At 43.8% G+C, this 25,839-nt stretch overlaps 2 protein-coding genes across 3 annotated transcripts; one reads left to right on the forward strand and one right to left on the reverse strand.

Moving 5' to 3' along the window:
* The first annotated feature begins 1,812 nt into the window (after positions 1-1,812).
* faap100 (FA core complex associated protein 100) lies at positions 1,813-7,777 on the forward strand. 2 transcript variants are annotated; one of them, XM_014179754.3, is made up of 9 exons: positions 1,813-2,262; positions 2,402-2,565; positions 2,911-3,032; positions 3,126-4,102; positions 4,198-4,354; positions 4,458-5,427; positions 5,817-5,924; positions 6,018-6,104; positions 6,288-7,777. In XM_014179754.3, exons 2-9 carry the CDS (start codon positions 2,413-2,415, stop codon positions 6,417-6,419), a joined length of 2,706 nt encoding a protein of 901 aa, XP_014035229.1. In that variant the 5' UTR covers positions 1,813-2,262; positions 2,402-2,412; the 3' UTR covers positions 6,420-7,777. The 2 variants fall into 2 exon arrangements, with proteins under 2 accessions (XP_014035229.1, XP_014035230.1); XM_014179755.3 differs by lacking the exon at positions 1,813-2,262 and having other exon boundaries at positions 2,371-2,565.
* A 662-nt stretch (positions 7,778-8,439) lies between these two features.
* LOC106589599 (fascin-2) lies at positions 8,440-20,208 on the reverse strand. Its single transcript, XM_014179776.3, has 6 exons — positions 20,113-20,208; positions 19,140-19,866; positions 10,557-10,713; positions 10,171-10,292; positions 9,855-10,022; positions 8,440-9,664 (listed from the first exon to the last, which is right to left on the reverse strand). The coding sequence occupies exons 1-6, from the start codon at positions 20,206-20,208 to the stop codon at positions 9,462-9,464; spliced, it is 1,473 nt and encodes a 490-aa protein (XP_014035251.1). The 3' UTR covers positions 8,440-9,461.
* Between the last annotated feature and the right edge of the window lie 5,631 nt (positions 20,209-25,839).

The following is a 25,839-nucleotide window of genomic DNA, read 5'->3' on the forward strand; positions in this document are numbered from 1 at the left end:
CAATCTTAAAATGGTCCACCCACACAGTGTGGTGAAGGCGCAACAGCGCCTCTAACTTCAGGAGGCTGAAGAAATTCGGCTTTGCCCATAAGACCCTCACAAACTTTTACAGATTCACCATTGAGAGCATCCTGTCGGGCTGTATTACCACCTGGTACAGCAACTGCACTGCCCTCAACCGCAGGGCTCTCCAAAGGGTGATGCGGTCTGCCCAACGCATCACAGGTGGCACACTGCCTGTCCACCAGCACACCTATAACCGATGTCACAGGAAGGCCAAAAAGATCATCAAGAACATCAACCACCCGAGCCACGGCCTGGTCACCCCTCTATCATCCAGAAGGTGAGGTCAGTAAAGGTGAATCAAAGCTGGGACCGAGAGACTGAAAAACATCTATCTCAAGGTCATCAGACTGTTAAATAGCCATCACTATATGGTCATTAAATACCACACAGCAGCATTTAAAATTAAGTTAGAGGCCTGTGAGCTAGGGTCTCTTTAAGGGGAGGCCTGTAATAAAAAAAAACACAAATAGAGTTCTAAAATATTTACGTTGTGTGATAGGCCTTCAACTTGTAGGCACTGCAATTTAGGCATTTTTTTTTATTTGGATAGGCCTAAATGAAACATTGAATTATTAAAGTGCTAGGCTAAAGACCTTTGGATAATTAGGATAATTTTGAATACACACATGGATTTCAATAAACAAATGAATAAGACTGTTCCATTCTCTTTGATTTAGGTCCCATTGCCACTCAGACAAATGACAGAATGGATGTCAGACTGACTGAACTGAATGAAGGATGAATTAAATGTTCAAAGAATGATGAGTTGCCCACATCAAGCATGCTCTGCACTTTATTTGGCTAGTAGGCAATTGGGCCTACATTAGAGTATAATGACTATAGCTGCATGCCTTCAGAAGGGCATCTTCTGAGGCTGAGGGGGGCTTTTCTGAAGGCTCGTAGTGCTGCATGGAGATCACAAGCTCTTCAACTGGGCAGCAGTGTCACAATTGAGGGATTAGCCTATACAGAGACTACCTAAAACCACTGAACAGTTATTGTAAAGTGTGGGAATAAGTTTATGCCAGATTTAGCCTAAATGTAACCTCTCCCTTGTTCATTTCAAAGTCCATATGTTCATGACCTGGTTCATATAAATCATGTCAAATTATTTTAAAGGTAAATTACCCCTCCTACAGAATATGCTTTGGCAAGATTATGAGTGATTATATAAATATCCAAATATTCTATAAACAAATATTGAGTGGCAAAGACTCCAGTGGTCATATATAATTCATAGATTCACCAAACATATATTCTGTTTCATTATTCCTAGTAATATATATATATATATATATATATATATATATATATATATATATATATATATATATATATATATATATATATATATATATATATACATACATACACACACACACACACACTACTGGTTATGATTGCAGACAGAATTGGATGGTACAATATTGAATTAGTCATATTTTGAGAAGGTGCATACATGGGGATGTCCACATCACCCAGAGATATGCCCATGCTGTAGAGATACACCTAGCAGACAAACTTTACTGTTGTAGGCATAATACAGCTAGTGCTATCTAAACAAATCCATTACATTAGCTACCTAAATGTGAAGTAAACTCAACTGACGAGTAATAGAGAATGGAGACTTAACTTGAAAACGTGCAGGATACCTATTTTTCCGGTTTCCCTGACTTCCGTTTTTATTTATACTGGGTTAGGCTTGTTCGTGTAGCACTCCTCACAAGTGGTTTGGTGTACGGTTTTTTTGGGGGGGGGGGTGAGATGAAACTGCCAAAACTCTGAAAGGTATTATTGTATGTCAGAATTGCAACAAGATTTGTTCAAGCTTAAAATGTTAGTCCGTAATCGTAACCTGATGTTTGTATGTTCACAGCTGAAATTTCACGTTTACGTGTCATGTTTCACGCATGGCATCTGGCTCCGTACATAACGCTTTCAACCAAGAGTTTACAATAGCTAAAAGCTTACGATGGCACCGCACTAAAACGTTTCAGAGATTTTGGCGGATGTTTGCCTGCGATGTTGTGATTGGTGGGAGGTTCATTACGTTTTATGTCAGTCTTGGTGTTTGGGTAAAAAAAGTGGTTTGGAACGCTGATTGGTCAGAAACAACACCCACGGAGTTCTGCATCCGTCAACAACCAGTTAATGCATTTTCAATCAAGCTACAGCACTGAAACGACCTACAAATAGGTATTATGGACATAACTAGTTAGTAAATAAGTTGCTGCGATCAGAACTTTGACTGCACAATACATTTCCCAATTGGGACAATAAAGATAACTTGAATCATCTTTGGTTGAATAATCTTTCTGACCTGTTATTTTTCCAGTTCTCTCGGCTATGGAGACGAGATGTGCTGTTGAGACTTGGGCTGAGTTCGGATGTCCTTCACCGGGTACAGCTGCTAAAGTGATCTGGTCTGGGGAAGATGTGTTGATTTGTACTGGGAGCGACGAGGTGTCGGTCTTCAACACAAAAGAGCTGAAACTGACGGTAAGGCGGAATCTCAAACCATACACTTCGCCCGCTTCAATTAAATAACAACAGGTGACACATTCACTCAGGTGAATAACAGGGGAACTGATTATTGATGAACACTCAGGTGAGTAGCAGGTAATACAATGACAAGGAACTGATTATTGATAAACACTGAGATGAATAGCAACAGGTGATACAATTACAAGAAACAGATTATTTGTGAACAGAGGTAAATAGCAGGTGAACTGATGACTGATTAACACGGAAGTTGCAGTAACAGGGGGTCTATTTGAACCTGGCTGTCAACTATATGTGATATTCTTCATGGACAGGAAACACTCATCTTGTCTGTTATTCCAGGCTGTCCTTCAGTTCCTGAGTCCAGTGTGTCACATGGTGCTGAGTGAGGACAAGCAGTCTGTATATGCTGTCTGTGAGAGTGATGGGGTGTACTGTGTCAGTCTACCAACTCTGCACCCTAGGTATGACCCTCTTCATTTGAACTACAGAGATTGACCATGCAAAAATTGACATGTATATTTGATTACCCTCTCCCCCTTGTCCCATCTCACCAGGTCTCCCACTCCCCCAGCTGACCAATCCCCTGGCCCTGCTCTGTTCAAGGTGTCGTCTAATTCACTGGCAGCCAGAGACGAGGGGGTGTGTTCTCTGATTGAGGTGGGAGGGTCCGGAGGGACCTTGGTGACCGTCTCCCTGAGAGACGCAGCCTGGTGGTTTACTCTCTATAAAGCAGCTGACCACCAGAAACTGACTCAGTTTAGTCTACCTGTCATTTCAGTTGGTCACCATGTCGAATCTGAGGAAAATGCTGCCGCAGGACTAGTGATGCGACCTGTGTTAGCTTGCGTTTACAGCAGTGATGCACCACCCTTGTCATCATCTTCATCATCCTCAACAACAACAAAACTACCACCTTTGTCATCATCATCATCCTCACTAGGCGTCAAACATTTTCTCCTGGAGCCTCTCCTCTTCAAGCTCCTCTTCGGCGTCGACGCTGCCCTCATCAACTCCCCCATGATCCTTTGCGGCCTGCCTGATGGGCGTCTCTGCTCCCTCCCCTTACTTCTCCCAGGACGACCAGGCCCCTGCGTTAGAGTTCTACACAGCATGGAGCAGCCAATCACGTTTATCGGAACCACGACCGGGACAAATGATGGTCCACAGTGTTTGGTGGCAGTAGGCCAATGGGGGAGGGTGGTGCTGGTCAGAACCTGTGAAGGGGGGCCGGAGGAGGGGGGCAAGGTAGCAGCATTAACAGAGGGGTGTGTGTCTGGACCTGTGGTGTGTGTGTGTGCAGGCAGGGAGGGCCTGTACTACAGCACAGGGTCAGATCTTCTAGCCCTGGATTTCCCAGGGGTGCGAGCGGCAGCTCCAAATCCAGAAGAGAGCCTGGTGGTCAGCCACAGGGAGAGGCAAGGCCAGGGACAGGCCATGGTGAGACCCAGGGAGTCTGCTACCCTACAGAGTCCTGTCAGCCTTAATGTCTGCAGGGTCATCGCCCTGGCTGGGCCCTCACACAATGCCTCAGGTAAGGTGTGTGTTCAGCTCAACCAATATTTTCTGCAACCGATCTTTGTTATCAAGTTTGTTGTCTTACGGATCGTGTTTGTGTGCGTGTTACAGGCATAGTGCAGTTGGTGGCATTGTCTCTCCGGGGGAGGCTCCAGCGTTTGACCCTGCCTAAGGGGACAGAGGCAGGGGGCATACCCAGGCTCCCCTTATCACAGGTGGGACAGAGAGTCAGGGACCTCCTTGCAGCCATCGGAGATGTGTGTGAGAGGTGAGGAGGCATGCAGTACATTTAATGTTAGATCTAACATATGTTTTATTCAGATGAATAGTGCATGTTAATTTACTTGTATGTGCTCTTGCTTGTCCCACAGAGCATCTGTGTTGAAAAGCACCATCCAGTCCAAAAACCACTCCCTCAGACACCTGAATCAGGTGCTCAATGTCTGCTGCCTACTGCTAGCAAATCAGAACAGTGGAGAGCAGCTCCCAGTCAGCAAGAAGCCAATCAGATGTCACGTTGTTGCCAAGTGGAGCCGCCTGCTACAGAGAGACTCCCTGAATCTGACCTGTGTTCTGGACAATTCTAGTCCTTACGTTCTAGAACGGAACTGGACGTTCTGTGTGCGAGTTCTACCATTATCCTACCCTCTTCCTGCAGGGGGGGAGAACACCTCTCAAACATTCTCATTCCCATTCCAGAAACTAGAGCCGGGTGGGAGAATGGAAGTGTCGTTGCCCCTAACAGCAGCGGGGGACACATCTTTCCCTGTGACGGTTAGCTGCTCCCTCACCTACTCCCTGCAAAGCCTGCTGGGGTCTGAGGAGCTGTCCCGCCTCCTGGCCAATGGGGATCCGGCATCTCATCTGGGATTGGAGGGTGGATGGATCAGTCTGCCCCTTGACACGCTGACAGTGGATTGGCTGGACGCTCTGCAGGTGACCGGGACCACGCCCCCTCACAGGGACCCGAACAGACCCTCCATTTCCCCGGATACCGTCTCGATGGATGTCGTTGAGGCCTTCCTGAGCACCCGTAAGATCAGGGGTTCTGGGAGGGGGGATGGAGAAGGAGAAGGAGAGAGGATGGTGGCGTCTGATAGGGGGCTGTTTTCAGCAAGCATCAAGGTCTCAACAGAGCTACTGAGAGGGACACTAGGACTGGAGCCACCAGGTTCTGCTGGCCCTTCTCAGGGTGTGTGTGGCTCTGTGCTGGGCTGGCTGCTGTCACAGGGGACAGGAGGAGAGGACTGGAGGGGCAGAGGGGACAAGGGAGGACAGGAAAGCTCTGTGGTCTACGCCCGGTGTCTAGGGCGACACACCGTCAAACTCACAGCCAAAGAGGTGTGCGTTTTTTAAATATTTAATATTTTTACATATCATGAAAACATGATTGTATTGATACTGGGTCTATCAGTTGTGGTCCTTTAGCTCAGTTGGTAGAGAATGGCGCTTGTAACGCAAGGGTAGTGGGTTCAATTCCCAGGACCACCCATACATAAAATGTATGCATGCATGACTAAGTCTCATTGGATAATAAAAAAAAATCGAACCCACAACCCTGGCGTTGCAAACACCATGCTCTACCAACTGAGCCATACGGGACCACGTGTATCATGTTGTATCGGTTGTATCCTTTTAGACTCACTTTAAGTTCATGTTTAACTTTCCTGGGAGACTATAGTATGAGGTATATGTGTTGAGAATGACTGTACCTGTATGTTGTTGGCCAGGTAACTGTAGGGGACACCAGTGTGAAGGAGGCTGTGGAGGTGCAGGTGCAGTGCTCTTCCATGGCAGCCGTGTGTGGACTACACCATGCTGTGTTAAGCCGTGTACAGGTAGGGAATCCCAACATGTGTGATAAACATTTGTGCCTGTTTGCTACATCATCCTCTCCTCCCTAACACCCTGTGTGTTGTGTGTGTTGAAAGGCTCTGCTCCAGGGTACTGCTGGCACACAAGAGTCCTCTATGGGAGTCCATGGACTGGGCTTGAGACAGGCCCTACAGCGGGCACAGGTGAGACCAGACCAACAAAAAACTACCTGGTAACATAAAGGTTGAAAGAAGTCCTCAAACACACAAATCCTCAAACACACAAGAAACAGACAATCTGTAGTATTTTTCTCAACTTTTCTCTGTGTCTATAGCCTTACCTCTTTTTCCTCTTATCTTCTTCCTCTTCCTCCTCCCCCCTGCCAGGTCCTATCTGAGCATCTCCAGGAGGCTCGTATCCCAGAAGCCATTGGACTGGGGATGACCACGGAACAGACCACCAAGAAACTGTTCAGCGTTTACAGGCAACTCAGAGAGAACCCCCTCCTCATCCTCTGACCCCGTTACCATCCCACATACGCTCCTCATCCACAACATCCTCATCCACACATTTACAATCCTCTCCTCATCTTCATTCTCAGCCCCACACTCCACTATCCAATACTTGTCCTGCAAAGGAGAAATGAATGACTGTTTGTCTCCCTCTGCTGTTTTAGTACACAAACAGCATTTCTTTCTTTCTGTGAATGTTTATAAAGTAGTACATTGCAGGTAGGGTGTGTGTGTGTGTGTGTGTGTGTGTGTGTGTGTGTGTGTGTGTGTGTGTGTGTGTGTGTGTGTGGATTAAAATGTACCTGTAAAATTAAAACAACGGATTTGAAGAGTCACTTCACTGACAACATTATCCACACACGAAACATAACTTTTACACATCTCAGAGATGATTTTTATTATAGTTTTTCAAAACTTTTCAGAAGAATGGATTATTTGAAAAGAATAAAAAGACAAATGAAGTATCATAGTCAAGTGACAGGCTGTAAATCACTAGCACTATACTCTTTCTAGGATGATCGTGTACTTTTGTTACACCTGACGTGTTACTGTTTTGATTGTAGGGAAAAGCCTGTACAAATCTCAAACGACACCCATTACACTCGTATATCCCATATAGAGGGCCCCTACTTATCACCTGAAACCATTACTCTATGTGTCTGTGTTTAGAAGTGGGCCTACTGCCCTACATGGGGATGAGGGTAACATTTGAGATGCAGCTGCCTCTCATGCTTGTTAATGTTACGATGCTAAGGAAGCTGTCCACTAATGATGACTCAGCTACGATGAGTTGGTGACTTTCTGAGTTTATTATTACACACCTCTCAACACTGTCACTCGCTTACAATGTCAGAATTGGCAAAACGACAGGGAAGAATGGAAAGGAACAATTGGGGAAACCAGAGAATCGAGTGAGAGAGAGGGGTGGAAGAGAGTGTAATAGACAATTGGTTTAAGGCACATTGGTTTTACACCAGAGTGTCTCTATAGGTATTTGTAGCATTGTGTGTATTGTAGTTGTGGAGTATTTGTAGCTGCTGTAGTAATAATGTATACCATTTAGCAGACATATTTATCCAAAGGGACTTACAGTCATGCATATATTTTACATATGGGTGGTACCAGGAATCAAACCCACTATCCTGGCATAGCAAACACTAAATTGCCATGCTCTACCAACTGAGCTACAGATGACCAGTAGACACTTCAGAACTGAAAACCCAGGCCATGTCAACTCCTCTAGCCTCATTTATACCTGGTGCTAACATGCGTCCTCTTTCCTGATCTTTTCCACATTCTGATTGTGCCCACATTTTCAGAAATATGTCTACACGTGGTATTAAAATGTGTCTCTTATCCATCTACTGTGACTACATTTCCTGGTCCCTCCCTGTATGCTAATTATTTGACAGCTATTCTTTCAAAATAATATTTATTTATTTATCTTAAAGGGGCAATCAGCAGTTGCTACATCTATTTTTGGACTTATAAATTAAGGATATGTACCCATTGATTCTTGAAGAACTCCTGAGTGGTGCAGTGGTCAAAGGCACTGCGTCTCAGCGCTAGAGGCGTCACTACAGACCCTGGTTAGATTCCAAGCTGTATCATAACCGGCTGTGATTGGGAGTCCCATAGGGCGGCGCCCAGTGTCATTAGGGTTTAGCTCGGGTAGGCCGTCATTGTAAATAAGAATTTGTTCTTAACTGACTTGGCTAATTAAATAAAGATAAAATCAAAATAAATAACTTATAAATGTCTCATGAGCTTAGTTTAACTATCAGAACCCAAAATATAAGCTTATTTTACTCCAAAGTAAATTGTTTGTTTGTAAACAAAGTAAATGTAAACAAACACTATATAGCCTGAAAACATGGTTAAACTATAGTTTTGATATCATGGCTGGTCAGTCCTTTCAGCTATAGCTCTGTTAATGAATTTGAGAGTGGTTACATTTCTCCAGCCCCATCCCTCAGCCTTTAACCAAAACGGGCGGGGAGTGTGCTTTGATATTGTTTCTACTGTTGATTGCCGCTTTAAGACACATGTTGATGCCATAAGTCAATGGTGCCACCTGTCAGTGATTTTAGATGATGGGATAATGATGATTTAAATGGTTTCACTGTCCAGAGCCCGGTTTCCCAAAAGCACCTTAAGGCCTAAGTTCATTGTTAAAACCATAGGATCCTATGATTCTAAGTTGAACTTAGCCTTAAGATGCTTTTGGGAGACCAGGCCCAAATCCGTGTACACTTGTAAGATATCAGACCCACAATGCATCTTTTAATGCATCCAGTCTATACGATTAAAATACTAATTTTAAAACCATGTATAGACATATTTCTGAAAATGTGGGCACAATCAGAATGTGAGAATGTGAACCACAACAGGACATAGGACACATGTTAGTTAGTAGTTGTATTACTGTTGTATCATGAATAGTGTTGTAGCTAAAACAATGTTACAAAATGAAAACCCAAGCCATGACTAGTCCTCTATGTGTGAGTATGATACTTACTCTGAACCTTGACTTTTACTGGTAACATGCTAATTTTAAAAAACATACAAAAATTCTCATAAGCCTATTAAGCATAGTGTTGTTTGGAATCTGCCGTTGACTCCAGCAAACATGATTCATTTCTTCTGACCAGGCTCTTCTGAGCTGAAAACATGGGACCTCTGCCTTATTTTAAATGAAGATTTTAGTCATTAAGCAGATACTCTTATCCAGAGCGACTTACAATTAGTGCATCCATTTAAACATATGTCTTCCCTCGACCTCCCCTGTAAAAAGAGTCTGTTTTCTCTTTGTGCCTTCTTCATTGGCTGGCGTGCCAGGAGTAGGTTGAGGGGAGTGACAGGGGCAGAAAGGGACCTATGGGAGAGGGCAGAAGTTGCCACTAACTACTAGTCTAGGGTCAGATATTCTTTACCAATCTGTTCATTCATTTTTAGGACATGGGGGTTAGGGTAATCTGCCCCAATCTGATCCTAGATCTGTGGTTAGGGGTAAACTCAAGCAGGGTAGGAGAGTGGCCCTCATATAGGTCAGTACTCCCAGAGGGCAGAGCTGTCGGGGGTAACCCCGTCGCCCTTCAGCATGCCCCCCTGGCCTCGCAGGTATCTGCCGTTCTTGCCTCGGATGGCGATGCGTCCGTGCTCCAGGAACTCAAAGGAGAAGTCATCTGGTGTCTCTCCATCTGAACACACCAGACCACTGCTGTTCACATACCAGAACCTCCCCCCCTCACCTACAAGGGGTTAGTTAGAGAGAGACAACATGGACTGGCAGCCCTATATGAAAGGCCTTTACACGTCAAAACAGATTGACGCAGAAAGCAATAGATTAATAAAAGCAGTTGCACGAAACCCCTTCAATTCTTCATGAAAAATGCATTGAATTCTATGCAATAAGCTAGAGTGTGCATATCATATCCTCACCTTTGATGTGGTACGCCCCATCACTGAAATGCAGTGTGAAGATGTCATAGACTGATCTGTTGGCATCCAGCGTGTTGGAGTTCTTATGGTGGCAGATGAAGCCGTTCAATCCTCGCAGGATCAGCATGGGACGGTTTATCAGCTTCAGAATCAACTTCTCATCCTCACCTGATCAGGGAAGAGAGGGAGGGGAAAGAGAGGGAAGGGGGGGGAAGAGAGGTAGACGTAGAAATTAAGGAGAGAAGAAGGGATTTTTGGTTTAAAAAGCATAAGAACCATGGAAGCCACTCACCCACTTAATGACACAAACACTTACCTACAGAGTCGCTGACGGCTGCTAGCTGGCCGTTCTTCTTGGTGCAGATGTATTTCCCGTTACTGGCTCTTAGTGCCACCCTGCGGCCCATCCACTCCACTGCAAACATGGTGTTGGCAGACCTGGATGATAAATAGTTAGGGTTGTGACTGGAGCTAGGGTTAGTGGTAGGGGTTAGTCTTAGGTTTAGAGCACGTGTCAAACTCATTCCACGGAGGGACGAGTGTCTGAGGGTTTCCGCTCCTCCCTTGTACTTGATTAATGAATTAAGGTCACTGATTAGTAAAGAACTCTCCATACCTGGTTGTCTAGGTCGTAATTGAAAGAAAAAAAGAAAAACCTGCAGACACTAGAGTTTGACATCCATGGTTTAGAGTTAGGGTTACCTTTCTGTGTCCGTAGTCTGGATGCCTCCGTGGGCCACCAGGGCCCAGTATTTCCCCTCGTTGGTCCGGAACAGACACTTCCTGCTCTCCTTGTCAATCTCCATCTGGAACGTCTCCAGGTCCGTCTCGTCCTCCTGGTTGGCCGAGATACTCACACCTGGGAGGGGCCAGAGGTGTGAGGTCAGTCAAACTCAGTTCATGGTATGTTCAATCCAAGTTTTATTGATACTCATAACTGTCAATACAGGCTGTCTGAAATCCATGGGCACACACGCTTACACACTCACACATGCATGCCCTTATACACGCATGTGGATGGCCCATAACCCACCATACTGTCAAAGACCTCTCTCCATTATGCAGAATACTAATAGCATTAACATTAATTAAAGACACAGGCATGCACACAGACAGGCAGGCAGATTCTACCAACCCCTTTACTTTACTAACAGTCTTCTGCACTAGGGTCCTCCTTATTTACATTCAACCCAGCTTTCTAAAGCAACTATTGGCTTAGTCTAAAAACTATTCTCTATCTTATCACCAGGGCTTGTGTTTCTGTTTGATCAGATTCCCCTCTCATCTCAGCACTGCTTCACGGTTTATTGTCCAATTTCATGTGTGTGTGTGTGTGTGTGTGTGTGTGTGTGTGTCCATTTCACACCACACCATCACCATAACAGTCTGCTGAGCTCAGCTGTGATCAGACTACAGCCCATCTAAGAGAGAAAGAGGAGAGAAAGGAGGAGAGAATGAGAGAGAGGAAGAAGACAGGAAATCAGGGGGTATCAATAGAAGCTTTTATACATTGGGGTATCAATAGCAGATTTTATACCTCAGGTGGTATCAACAGAAGGTTTTATACCTCAGGGGGTATCAATAGAAGGTTTAATACCTCAAGGGGTATCAATAGAATATTTTATAACTCAGGGGGTACCAATAAAAGGCTTTATAACTCGGGGGGTACCAATAGAAGGCTTTATAACTCAGGGTGTATCAATAGAAGGCTTTATATCTCAGGGGGTACCAATAGAAGGTTTTATACCTCAGGGGGTATCAATAGAATGTTTTATACCTCAGGGGGTACCAATAGAAGGGTTTATACCTCAGGGGGTACCAATAGAAGGCTTTATAACTCAGGGGGTACCAATACAAAGTGTTATACATCAGGGGGTACCAATAGAAGGTTTTATACCTCAGGGGGTACCAATAAAAGGTTTTATAACTCAGGGGGTACCAATAGAACGTTTTATACCTCAGGGGGTATCAATAGAAGGGTTTATACCTCAAGGGGTACCAATAGAAGGGTTTATACCTCAGGGGGTACCAATAGAAGGGTTTATACCTCAGGGGGTATCAATAGAAGGTTTTATAACTCAGGGGGTACCAATAGAAGGTTTTATACCTCAGGGGGTACCAATAGAAGGTTTTATACCTCAGGGGGTACCAATAAAAGGTTTTATAACTCAGGGGGTACCAATAGAAGGGTTTATACCTCAGGGGGTACCAATAGAAGGGTTTATACCTCAGGGGGTACCAATAGAAGGTTTTATAACTCAGGGGGTACCAATAGAAGGTTTTATAACTCAGGGGGTACCAATAGAAGGTTTTATAACTCAGGGGGTACCAATAGAAGAGTTTATACCTCAAGGGGTACCAATAGAACGTTTTATAACTCAAGGGGTACCAATAGAAGGGTTTATACCCCAGGGGGTACCAATAGAACGTTTTATAACTCAGGGGGTACCAATAGAAGGTTTTATACCTCAGGGGGTATCAATAGAAGGTTTTATACCTCAGGGGGTACCAATAGAAGGTTTTATACCTCAGGGGGTACCAATAGAAGGGTTTATACCTCAGGGGGTATCAATAGAAGGTTTTATACCTCAGGGGGTACCAATAGAAGGGTTTATACCTCAGGGGGTACCAATAGAAGGCTTTATAACTCAGGGGGTACCAATACAAAGTGTTATACATCAGGGGGTACCAATAGAAGGTTTTATACCTCAGGGGGTACCAATAGAACGTTTTATAACTCAGGGGGTACCAATAGAAGGGTTTATACCTCAGGGGGTACCAATAGAAGGTTTTATACCTCAGGGGGTACCAATAGAAGGTTTTATAACTCAGGGGGTACCAATAGAAGAGTTTATACCTCAAGGGGTACCAATAGAACGTTTTATAACTCAGGGGGTACCAATAGAAGGGTTTATACCTCAGGGGGTACCAATAGAAGGTTTTATACCTCAGGGGGTACCAATAGAAGGTTTTATAACTCAGGGGGTACCAATAGAAGGTTTTATACCTCAGGGGGTACCAATAGAAGGTTTTATACCTCAGGGGGTACCAATAGAAGGTTTTATAACTCAGGGGGTATCAATAGAAGGTTTTATACCTCAGGGGGTACCAATAGAAGGTTTTATAACTCAGGGGGTACCAATAGAAGGGTTTATACCTCAGGGGGTACCAATAGAACGTTTTATAACTCAGGGGGTACCAATAGAATGTTTTATAACTCAGGGGGTACCAATAGAAGGCTTTATAAGTCAGGGGGTATCAATAGAAGGGTTTATACCTCAGGGGGTACCAATAGAAGGTTTTATAACTCAGGGGGTACCAATAGAAGGTTTTATAACTCAGGGGGTACCAATCGAAGGTTTTATAACTCAGGGGGTACCAATAGAAGAGTTTATACCTCAAGGGGTACCAATAGAACGTTTTATAACTCAAGGGGTACCAATAGAAGGGTTTATACCTCAGGGGGTACCAATAGAACGTTTTATAACTCAGGGGGTACCAATAGAAGGTTTTATACCTCAGGGGGTATCAATAGAAGGTTTTATACCTCAGGGGGTACCAATAGAAGGTTTTATACCTCAGGGGGTACCAATAGAAGGGTTTATACCTCAGGGGGTATCAATAGAAGGTTTTATACCTCAGGGGGTACCAATAGAAGGGTTTATACCTCAGGGGGTACCAATAGAAGGCTTTATAACTCAGGGGGTACCAATACAAAGTGTTATACATCAGGGGGTACCAATAGAAGGTTTTATACCTCAGGGGGTACCAATAGAAGGGTTTATACCTCAGGGGGTACCAATAGAAGGCTTTATAACTCAGGGGGTACCAATACAAAGTGTTATACATCAGGGGGTACCAATAGAAGGTTTTATACCTCAGGGGGTACCAATAGAACGTTTTATAACTCAGGGGGTACCAATAGAAGGGTTTATACCTCAGGGGGTACCAATAGAAGGTTTTATACCTCAGGGGGTACCAATAGAAGGTTTTATAACTCAGGGGGTACCAATAGAAGAGTTTATACCTCAAGGGGTACCAATAGAACGTTTTATAACTCAGGGGGTACCAATAGAAGGGTTTATACCTCAGGGGGTACCAATAGAAGGTTTTATACCTCAGGGGGTACCAATAGAAGGTTTTATAACTCAGGGGGTACCAATAGAAGGTTTTATACCTCAGGGGGTACCAATAGAAGGTTTTATACCTCAGGGGGTACCAATAGAAGGTTTTATAACTCAGGGGGTATCAATAGAAGGTTTTATACCTCAGGGGGTACCAATAGAAGGTTTTATAACTCAGGGGGTACCAATAGAAGGGTTTATACCTCAGGGGGTACCAATAGAACGTTTTATAACTCAGGGGGTACCAATAGAATGTTTTATAACTCAGGGGGTACCAATAGAAGGCTTTATAAGTCAGGGGGTATCAATAGAAGGGTTTATACCTCAGGGGGTACCAATAGAAGGTTTTATAACTCAGGGGGTACCAATAGAAGGTTTTATAACTCAGGGGGTACCAATCGAAGGTTTTATAACTCAGGGGGTACCAATAGAAGAGTTTATACCTCAAGGGGTACCAATAGAACGTTTTATAACTCAAGGGGTACCAATAGAAGGGTTTATACCTCAGGGGGTACCAATAGAACGTTTTATAACTCAGGGGGTACCAATAGAAGGTTTTATACCTCAGGGGGTATCAATAGAAGGTTTTATACCTCAGGGGGTACCAATAGAAGGTTTTATACCTCAGGGGGTACCAATAGAAGGGTTTATACCTCAGGGGGTATCAATAGAAGGTTTTATACCTCAGGGGGTACCAATAGAAGGGTTTATACCTCAGGGGGTACCAATAGAAGGCTTTATACCTCAGGGGGTACCAATACAAAGTGTTATACATCAGGGGGTACCAATAGAAGGGTTTATACCTCAGGGGGTACCAATAGAAGGTTTTATAACTCAGGGGGTACCAATAGAAGGTTTTATAACTCAGGGGGTACCAATAGAAGAGTTTATACCTCAAGGGGTACCAATAGAACGTTTTATAACTCAGGGGGTACCAATAGAAGGGTTTATACCTCAGGGGGTACCAATAGAACGTTTTATACCTCAGAGGGTATCAATAGAAGGTTTTATACCTCAGGGGGTACCAATAGAAGGTTTTATACCTCAGGGGGTACCAATAGAAGGGTTTATACCTCAGGGGGTACCAATAGAAGGTTTTATAACTCAGGGGGTACCAATAGAAGGTTTTATAACTCAGGGGGTACCAATAGAAGGGTTTATACCTCAGGGGGTACCAATAGAACGTTTTATAACTCAGGGGGTACCAATAGAAGGGTTTATACCTCAGGGGGTACCAATAGAACGTTTTATACCTCAGGGGGTACCAATAGAACGTTTTATACCTCAGGGGGTACCAATAGAAGGTTTTATACCTCAGGGGGTACCAATAGAATGTTTTATAACTCAGGGGGTACCAATAGAAGGTTTTATACCTCAGGGGGTATCAATAGAAGGGTTTATACCTCAGGGGGTACCAATAGAAGGTTTTATACCTCAAGGGGTATTAATAGAAGGTTTTATACCTCAGGGGGTACCAATAGAAGGTTTTATAACTCAGGGGGTATTAATAGAACGTTTTATACCTCAGGGGGTACCAATAGAAGGTTTTATAACTCAGGGGGTACCAGTAGAAGGTTTTATAACTCAGGGGGTATCAATAGAAGGCTTTATAAGTCAGGGGGTATCAATGGAAGGTTTTATAACTATCTGATACTGCATCTATCTGATATCTTGAAAGGCATTGCTGACACTACAGTTGGTCAATCATACCAAATGATGCACACTGACTGCTACATAGCCTAGGGCAGTGGTTTTCTAAGCTCTCCTCGGGGATCCCCAGACGGTTAGCAGTTTAGTTGTAACACTGAACTAGCTGAACTGATTCACTTAAGGGCTAGCTGTGGATAGTTGAAATACATGAAACGTTTGGGGGTCCCCAACGAGAGGTTCAAAAATCACTTGTCTAGGCTAGTCTACACTCTTAGAAAAAAAGGTTATATCTAGAACCTAAAAGGGTTCTTCGGCTGTACCCATAGGAGAACCCTTTGAATAACTATTTTTGGTTCCAGGTAGAACCTTTTTGTTCCAGGAAGAACCGAAAAGGGTTCTACCTGGAACCGAAAAGAGTTCTCCTATGGGGACAGCCGAAGAACCCTTTTGGAACCCTTTCTTCTAAGAGTGTAGTGTAAGGTTTAAAACAGACCACAGACCCATCTCCAATTCCTGGTGTTGGCCTACCTGGAAGCCCGCCCACCCGCCTGCCCACCCAAAACTGGATCAGGCACGACTAATACATCAGAGAGTCGCTCTGCCATCCATTATTAATGATGCCACAGCCCACTGTCCCTCTCTTCCTCTCTCTATCCCTCTCTCTCTCCCCTTTGTATCTTTCTCACTTGCTCTCCTCCATTGCTATTCTCGTTTTCTTCTCTTTCTCTTTGTTTATTTCACTGCATCCTTTATCTGTCTATCAGACTGTAGCGGGCTGATGTGTGTGTCGTGTGTGTGTGTGTGTGTGTGTGTGTGTGTGTGTGTGTGTGTGTGTGTGTGTGTGTGTGTGTGTGTGTGTGTGTGTGTGTGTGTGTGTGTGTGTGTGTGTGTGTGTGTGTGTGTGTGTGTGTGTGTGTGTGTGTATTTGAGCCTTCGTCTCTCTTTCAATTTCTTCCCAGACCAGATCGATGTACCCGAGGGAGTAGAGAGAGGTGACGACAGACATGATAACAGATCTGACCCACACACACACACACACACACACAGGCATGCACACACACATGCGCATGGACACTCACACACCACGTGTGGTGCTCGAATCCCCGAGCTGACAAGGTAAAAATCTGTTGTTCTGCCCCTGAACAAGGCAGTTAACCCACTGTTCCTAGGCCGTCATTGTAAATAAGAATTTGTTCTTAACTGACTTGCCTAGTTAAATAAAGGTTAAATAAATAAAACATGGGCGCTTTAATAGAAAGAGAGTGGGAAGGCAGTAGAGAGAAAGAGAGAGAAGTATCAAGTCAGTTTCTGAGCCTAGTTGTGTTTGTGAACGATCTGACGGTGACATGTCTGCTCTTCAGGGAGGACTGGCAGTCCTGTTGATTTATGTGCGAACACATAGAGAAGGTGACGTCTTCTATATCTGACTATGCTCTCCTCTCTCTCTCTCTCTCTCTCCTCCTCCTCCTCCTCCTTATGTACTTTCACAACCACTCTCTGCTCACTTTCTTCTCTTTTCTCTATTTCCTCCTTTCCCATCACTCTCCCTATATACGCTTTCCCCTTCCACCCTTCTCCTCCTGTCTACCTCACTAACCCTCTCTCCCCACCCTCTCCCCTGGCTGTTCCCTACAGTCTTTCCCTTTCTAACCCTCACCCTTTCCCTTTCCTCTCCTCCATTAACTCTTTTTTCCTCACTTGCCCTTCCCTCTCCTCCTTTATTCTCTTCGCAGCGCTCTCCCTGGGTCGCCCTCTCAACCTCCTTTATCTCCATCCCTGGGCTGGGGTCTGTGGCTGACTGACTGACCCAGTTGTCTTTCTGATTTGTGGGCTGAGTTGCTATGGGCTATGCCCCTGGTGTGCTGTTGGCCAGAGAGCCATAGAGTTAGAGTAGGGCTTGGGTTTCTGAAAACAGACTCCCCGCCTTCAATGAACAACCGCCCTGGCACTATCAATTATTTAACACACTCTGCACCTCATCACTCACCAATACAGGAGTGTTTGTAAAAGAGAGAGAGAAAGAGAGAGACAAAGCTTGTGTTTGTGAAAGAGAGAGTGTGTGTATTGTATGTTTGTAGGTACAAGATGGAGAGGAAGAGAAAGTGCGTGAGTGCATATGTGTCTGTGCACTTGTCGTCTGAATGTGTGTGTGTGTGTGTGTGTGTGTGTGTGTGTGTGTGTGTGTGTGTGTGTGTGTGTGTGTGTGTGTGTGTGTGTGTGTGTGTGTGTGTGTGTGTGTGTGTGTGTGTGTGTGTGTGTGTGTGTGTGTGTGAGAGAGAGAGAGAGAATGAGAGTGGAAAAAGTAAGTGTAAGGAAATGTTTTGTGTATCCTGTTTGAGTGTCTTTCAGCACTAGCATAGAGGTGCGTCACTGCCCTTTCTTCGCTGCCCTCATGAGGTTTCCTATAGCCCTCAGGCCTCGAGGTAATCACTCTCTGCTCGTCTCACTCAGTCATTTGGTTATTGCAGATCGTAGTGCTAACCAGGAACAATGAGCCACAGCTACAGTTACAACCCTCAGGTTAGAGTAACACTACTCCTCAGACAAGAATATTCACCAAAGACCACAGCATCAAACACACGGACGATACACAGAACACTCTAGAGATTCTAGGAATAGATTCCCTCTAGATTCAAGTCTAGATGAGATTCTAATAACACTGTAGATTCTGGAATCAGTTACCGAGTCTATGACATTATCATCGACCCGGTAACTGATTCCAGAATTGTTTGTGGCTCGGGCAATGGGAAAGAGGCACAACTTACTACATTATCATATTACACAGTGATGCTGACAATATTAATCGGTAACACACTTTTCACAGTGGTCATGCATGCAGGGTATGCCAGAGATGAAGTCTACACTGTACATAAGCTGCACTGGAATAATCAGCCATTTTAATTTGCAAATCTCATTCCCCCTGACCTGGTGACATGTTTTCTGAGCCTGAAATACAAAAAGACTACTATGCTGTGGAGGGATTTACACTACTGTAAGGAGGCAGTGGAATGACACTACACCACTAGAACTTCCCTTTAACAATACAATAATGATATGTTAGAAATAGAACAATCGATCAACGCACGCACAAACATGACAACATATCAACTGCGTTCATCTCGTCTTCGAGGAAACACCCAACCTCAGACAATATGATAAGGAACCTGAAGACTACATTACCCATAATTATGGACAAGTCTTATCTGCTGTCAATCATCCATATCGAATGGCAGTGGTGAAGGTCCATGCATATTCAACACGGCTGCTAATGTATTTTCTGTACATCTGAAAGCTCAGTTACCACAGTAGGTATCAAGTGGTACGAGAATATGAGGTGGTAGTAGTAGTAGTAGTAGTAGTAGTAGTTGAGTAGTTTTAGATGTGACACATGAGGAGAGGGAGAGAAAACAAAAAAAAGAGAACGAAAGAGGTGTATACTGTATATTTATGCGTGTGTGACATCTATGTTCATAATGCGTTTTGTCTACTGTGTATACTGTGTGTGTCTTACGTTGCCGTATAGACACGTATTTCCCATTGGCTGCCATCAGCACCACCTGAGGGTGGCTCTCCTCCAGGTCAAACAGCTCATCCTTCCCCGGCTTGCTGCACCTGCCAGACCTCAGTGTCCCCGTGGGCCCCATCGGACTCAGGTACTTCCCCTCACAGTCCTTAAACGCCAGCTTCCCACACTTCAGCTCCAGCGTGTACCCCGTGCCCCGCCCGCTCTCCGCTGACAGCTTCCCGTCGTTGCCAAGGTAACGGCCGTCGCAGGTCTTGAGCCGGTACTTCCCATCCAGGTAGACGAGCGTCAGGAGCGCCGCCACGCCCCATGGAATGTTCCGGTCCACGGCGATCTCGCCGTCGTCGGGTGACAGGTGGGCGTAGCGCTTGCGGGCGACACTGAGCAGGTTGGCCTGTGGGTGGAGCGCCAGGTGTACCGCCCATAACTCTGCCTCTGTGATCACTTGGGCGAAGCAGGACAGGTAGTCCCGGGAACCTCCGAATAACCTCAGGTAGGGTTCCGACTGAAGTGCCCAGCGGCCGTCTGACTGGGCAGCGATTAGGAAGCGGCAGTCTGTGTTCCGTCCCTCGGCCTCGCAAGTGACCTTGCCATCCTTGTCGGAGGCCAGGTAGCGGCCCAGATGGCTGCGGAGGTAAACCACCTGGGGGTCCTGGGAGTCCTGCTCTAAAGTCCACACCTGCTTCCTCTTCAGACTGGGGGCCGACGCATTCACCTGATGGAGGAGAGATCACTGTCAAGAGCACTGGGAATAGACAGTTTCCACTTGTCTACCTAAAACGCCTTCCCTCTTCCGATGTCTTCACCCTTTCTAACTCTTTCCTGCTTTAGATAAACTTCTTTGGCATCTACTCTACTCTGGCATGAAAACGACAAAGGAGTTGGCTAAAGCAGGACCAGACTGGCACCAGTCTAGACAGGAACACAGTAAGACTAAGCTGTGTCAGATGAGGTATCTCACCTTGAAGCCAAAGGCCTCTGCGGTGAGGTAGCGACTCTCGTGGTTGATCAGACCAAACTGCAGCTTCAGAGGACAGTTTGTACCGTTAGTGGGCATCCTGACCTGGGGGGATAGGAGGAAGAAGAATGTGGGGAGGGGAGGGCATGGGGGTATGAATGACAAGTATGAGGTGAGGTTAAAAGGGTGGGCAGAATTAGGCAATAAAATATGAGAAGAAATCAATGAGGAAGTTAGCTATAATGCAGGGACTAAAGAAAGGTAGCTATAATCCAGGGACTTTGTCTTAAAAAAAAAAAAAATACATTTTTTTTTACACAGATTTATAATCTACTTACTGTGGTTATGTGGTTCCTTTCTGTAGTTTCTGTGATTCCTGTGCTCCTAATTCCCAGATTAAAACATTTCCTTTCAAATTACTCCTCTTCTTATTCTGTTTCTCCTCCCTTCTCCGTCTCCTCTCCACCTCCGTCTCTCTCTGGTGGTAGTGAAGGACTCTTTCTCGTCTTTTCTCTTTCTGTCATTCAGGGCTCCTGGTTTTTTTCCCTTCGGTTTCCTAATCAGGATTATAGTAATCAGCAGGGCTCAATACTGCAATCCAACAAGTGACGTCACCCTCTCCACCTCTCCTCTCACAATTTCTTTCAGACTACCTCTCCCCTTCTCCCTCAATTGATATTTCCCCCCTTCTCTCTCTCCCTCTCTTAAAGTCTTCCTCTCACTCAATTGTTACCTTTGGCTCTGTCTCACTCTAACGCTCTTCCACTATGCTTCCCCAACGTTTCTTTCTCTCCCTCTCTCTCTTTCTTTCCCTCAGCCATTCTCTCTCTTTTTCCAATTCCCTGTTCTTTCTCTCCCAGTTCTTTCTCTGAGATTACTGAGCCAATGATCTCCTGACCAGTCTCCAACCTTGGCCTTAGTGACCAGTCAGTAACCCAGTCACCCAACCAGTCAGTAAGCCAGTCAGTCAGTCAGTCAGTCAGTCAGTCAGTCAGTCACCCAGTCACCCAACCAGTTAGCCAGTCTGTCAGTCAATCAGCCAGTAGCCCAGTCACCCAACCAGTCAGTAAGCCAGTCAGTCAGTCAGTCACCCAGTCACCCAACCAGCCAGTCACCCAGTCAGTCAGTTACCAAATTTTTTTTGCTTTGTCATTTTTATTGTTGGGGGGGGGTTACAGGTACAATATTCATATCAATTCACACACTCAGTTTATACCACACATACCCGTAGGCTGACGCTCAAAAGAAAAATGAAGAAATACATACAGAAAAATTATCATATTGATCACACAGGATTTTGTAATAATGATGGGGTGACAGGTAGCCTCGAGGTTAGAGCTTTGGGCCAATAACTTCAAGGTCGCTGGGTTGAATCCCAGAGCCGAAAAGGTGAACAAATCTGTCGCTGTGCCCTTGAGCAAGGCACTTGTGTCTCAGGGGGAGTTCCGATATGCAAGAAACGCATTTACATTCCACATTTGGGTGTAACAGGAAAAATATAAGCACCCCTCAAATTATCATACCCCCGGCGACCAGAGAAAACCCTCCCCATACCACTTCTTCCCCGTGGGCCTGAAAGCAAAGAATAAAAAATACAAAAATGTTTCCTTGGTGTTAAATACAGTCGCTGAACAAACTTAAAATGTGTAAATTGATGGTTTGGATTACAGGAAGCAAAGGCCATGTTTTTCCAGTTATATCTATGGACCATACTTTTTTAATGGCCAGCTTAGAGTATGAGCTTTCCAAATGTTTATATATTATAGAGATCAGTCCTTTCAGGGGAGCCCAGGTCATTTATTTATAAATCCCATCATTGGATGGTTTGGTAGTTGGGTTTCCCCAGCATACCTGACCTAAGTTAGAAATATAGAAAAAAAAGTGTGTCTTTCAAATCCTGGAGTATTCTCAAACCATTACAGTCCATGATATCGACAAGGGTACGGAATCCACATTTGGACCATTGGGGGGGGGGGGGGGCAAAAGGACGGCCTCCAGATTTCTTGGCATTATTGTGAATTATTGGAGTATGGTCATACCATTTTAATTCCCAGTTACAATGACTTTCAATTTTGAGACAAATATTAATAGTGTGAGCAATAAAAGGACCAAAGCATAGTGTACATTGTTTTAAGGTCCAGTGCAGTCAAAATGAAAATTTTCCTGTGTTTTATATCGTATTGTACGACAGCTGACGAAACTAACACTGTAAAGTGTACACATTATTTTTGGTGTTATTTCTTGATAGTTGCTGGTTGAAAATACTTCTAATTTGCCAGGAGATTCGGCTTTCTATGGTGACATCACCATGGGGTAAACTGATTAATAGACCAATAACAAAGAGTTCCAAATCTCTCTGCCAATTACAGCTAGTTTATAGTTGCCCCTTCCCGACTCAGACCACTCCCAGACATTCCTAGCAATATTATTGCTTGAGAAATAGTTTTTGCTAAAAATCTAATTTTGCCAATTTTAATGGAAATCTATTACAGTAAGGCACTTAATTGTTACCCAGAAATGATTTGATATTGACATAAAAAACTGTGGTGTGTATTCATGGATGCCAAGGGAAGCCAGGCTTCCCTCCCCAAATTGTCCGATAATGATTTTTTAAATTAATAATATTTTGTCTCTCTGTGTTTCATAATTTTCCTTCAATTCGCAAGTGGCTGAAAGTATCTCACCGGAGAAAGCATCTGAGCAAGTGAAACAGTGCCCCTCTGTCTCTGTGTAGCCTTCTATCTGATGCTGTCAGGTCAAAAAGTGTATGACATTGTTGCCGCCCATTGCATTGAATGCAAAGGAAGGCAGCGAGCATTTGGCCTCCCTTGATAAAAAAATATAAAATAATAGCCAATCAGCATTGAGCTAAACTGAATGAGCTCAACTGTGAATGGGCCTGGCGCACCAAAAATACATTTTAAGGGAAGCCAGTTTGGATTTGGCTTCACACCAATCACATCACATCGAGAGTGAAACATAATTGACAGAAAAACTTGAATTGTTGCATCTCGGTGGCTAGCAAGCTAGCTAAAATTGTCCCTTTCCTAAATTAGCCATGGATGGAGATAGGGATTTGGATTGTGGTTTTACTAAATTATCCGTACAGGGCAATGATTATAATGACGATTCTGATCCAACCATAAATTCATACATTGTGCCCCTGGCCTGAGAGGATGGAAGTTCAAAACGTAGCTTGACATAGCATGCTAATGTTAACTAGCTGGCTCATCTTTGCCTATGTATGGAAGTTAGGCTTGCGAGCAAGAATTTTAGCCAGGTAGCCTAGGACAGCAAAAACTAAAAGTGTGTACTGTATAACAGAGTCATAGACCATTTTGTCAACATGAAAGAGAGGAGGATGGCATTAGCGTTTCTATACAAGTAGGGAGGGTCAACATGTTTTTTCTACTAGCACGAATGTAAGCACACACACAGAGAAATCAGAACTATGGACAACCACATCATATTTAGCTTATGTTGATTGGATTAAATCGTTTTTGGTATCTTTCAGTTGTCACTGTATTAGACTAAGCAGAGGTGATTTGATAATGTTGAAGTTGAAATAGTGATGGATTAGTGGAGGCAGCTCCTGTTTTCTCTGTGACTTGTGGTAAATCTCCGTGGTTCTAAATCAATAGTTGTTTAGTAGCCGAAAATAAACATTAACCTGCAGGTCATGCTGCAGGTCATGTAACTGTTAGTTACATGCAATATGAATTTAATCCTGCCACTGTGTCAATTTATTGTCTCAGCCTTAGTTGTAATATGGCATTTTTTTCTGGCTTGGCGTCCACAGTTATTTTACCCACACACCGCTACTGATAAAAACAAGTGCATTGGGACTTTAAGGGATATATCAGTAAAGACCACCTCTTTCAGGGCCTTAGGAGACACAATATTTCTCTCTATATTCATCCAGGTGGCTGACGAATCATGTCTAAACCAATTTAGGATGTGGTGAAATGCCATTTCCTGGAAAAATAATTTAAAGTTTGGTAGGTTTAGTCCTCCTATGTCTTTCCCGCTTTGTAAAGGTGTTAATTTGATCCGGGATCGCTTACCTTGTTATATACATTTTGAAACCGCACTATGACTTTTATCCCAATAGCCAGAAGGGGAAGCATTGAACTACAGAAATTCAGCCTTGGCAGTGTATTCATTTTGACCATAGATATTCTGCTGGTTAAAGCAACGGGGATGCTAGTGCACCTACTGAGGTCAGGTTGAATCGATTTGAGCGTTCTGTAAAAGTTTCTTTGTCAGTGGTTTTATCTAAGAAAGGAAATATAACTAATCCCAAATATTTTAAATGGGAAATTATTGGGATTCCATAAGCAGAGATGGAGTCCTCCATCGGGGTGTTGAGAGACAATAGGTCTGATTTGGTTAGATTAATTAGCTGAATGTATCTATGATCTTCAATGCGTTTTGGAGCAATTGAAATACATTGTCTAGATGTAGTAAAATACCATCTGGGTATAATGACATGAAGTGATCAGTAGATTTGAGGGAAATTGATGTTATTTCGTTCGATTGAAGAATTTCTTGAGCCAGGGTTTCCATGGATAATAAAAATAGCAAAGGACAAATCGGATCGCCTTGTCTGCTGCTTCTAGTGATTATGAACGGAGCTGAGCAGAACTTGCCTGTTATAACGATGGTTGAGGGATTGGCATATAGTATTTTAATCATATGAATAAAATTGGAGCCAATTCCCATGTTCCAAGACATAACAGAGATATGACCATTTTACTCTAATAAAAGCTTTTTTTGCATCGAGAGATAAAACAGCCCAAGGATCTGTTGTTTCTGACTAAGCATTTAAGATATGTAATAGTCAATGGAGGTTATCTGAGGATAAACGTTTTTTAACAAACCCGCTTTGGTCCGTGTGGACCAATTTGGCTAAGTAAGTGTCAAGGCGGGATTACATTTTGTAAAAAGTTTAATATCTGTGTTATTTGCGTTTATGAAAGATAGAGGGTGATAGTGAGAACACTGGGTGGCATCCTTACCTTTTTTTATATTAGTTCTGTATTCACATCTCTCCCCAATTAACCTTTGTGAACGGCTGTGTTAATCATTTCGAGCAATAGTGGACCTAATTGATTCACAAATGTCAAATAGACCTCAGGAGGAATACTGTCCAATCCTGATGATTTTAATTATGTTAACCAATTGAGTTAATTGAGAGAGATTTGGGCTCCCAGTGAGGCAGCTTCATCTGTTGAGAGAAGAGTTCTTCGTTATTTTAGAAAGGACTTAGTCTGGCTTGGTGTGGATTTACAATCAGAGGTGTACAGTTCTTAATAGAAGAGGGAGAATCTTTAATTTGGGTTCTGTAATTCCACTGTTTCAGATTCAATAGTGGCTATATCAGCTAATTGATCATTACTGCTTAGCTTGTTGGCCAATAAACAACTGGGACGATTACCATGGAACTAATGGTTGAGTCTAACTCAATGGATCGCAAATTCTTCTCTCTGTCTTATCAATAAATTAAGTTCTATCTTGACTTTGGAAAGAGTATTAGCTAAAAAAAAGTGTTTATTGAGAATGCTCTAATGCAGTTAACCACATTTCTTATTCTGATATATTTTCTACTTGTGGTTTATTCAACCCAGATGCAAATGCAGTTGCATTATTTTTACTAAAACCTTTGGTAGCATCCCATAGAAGTCATCAACTGAATTTTTATTGATCATTATGAATTCATCTAGTTAAATT

The sequence above is a fragment of the Salmo salar genome, chromosome 28 (assembly GCF_965601325.2).
Source record: "Salmo salar chromosome 28, fSalSal1, whole genome shotgun sequence".
Classification (NCBI taxonomy): domain Eukaryota; kingdom Metazoa; phylum Chordata; class Actinopteri; order Salmoniformes; family Salmonidae; genus Salmo; species Salmo salar.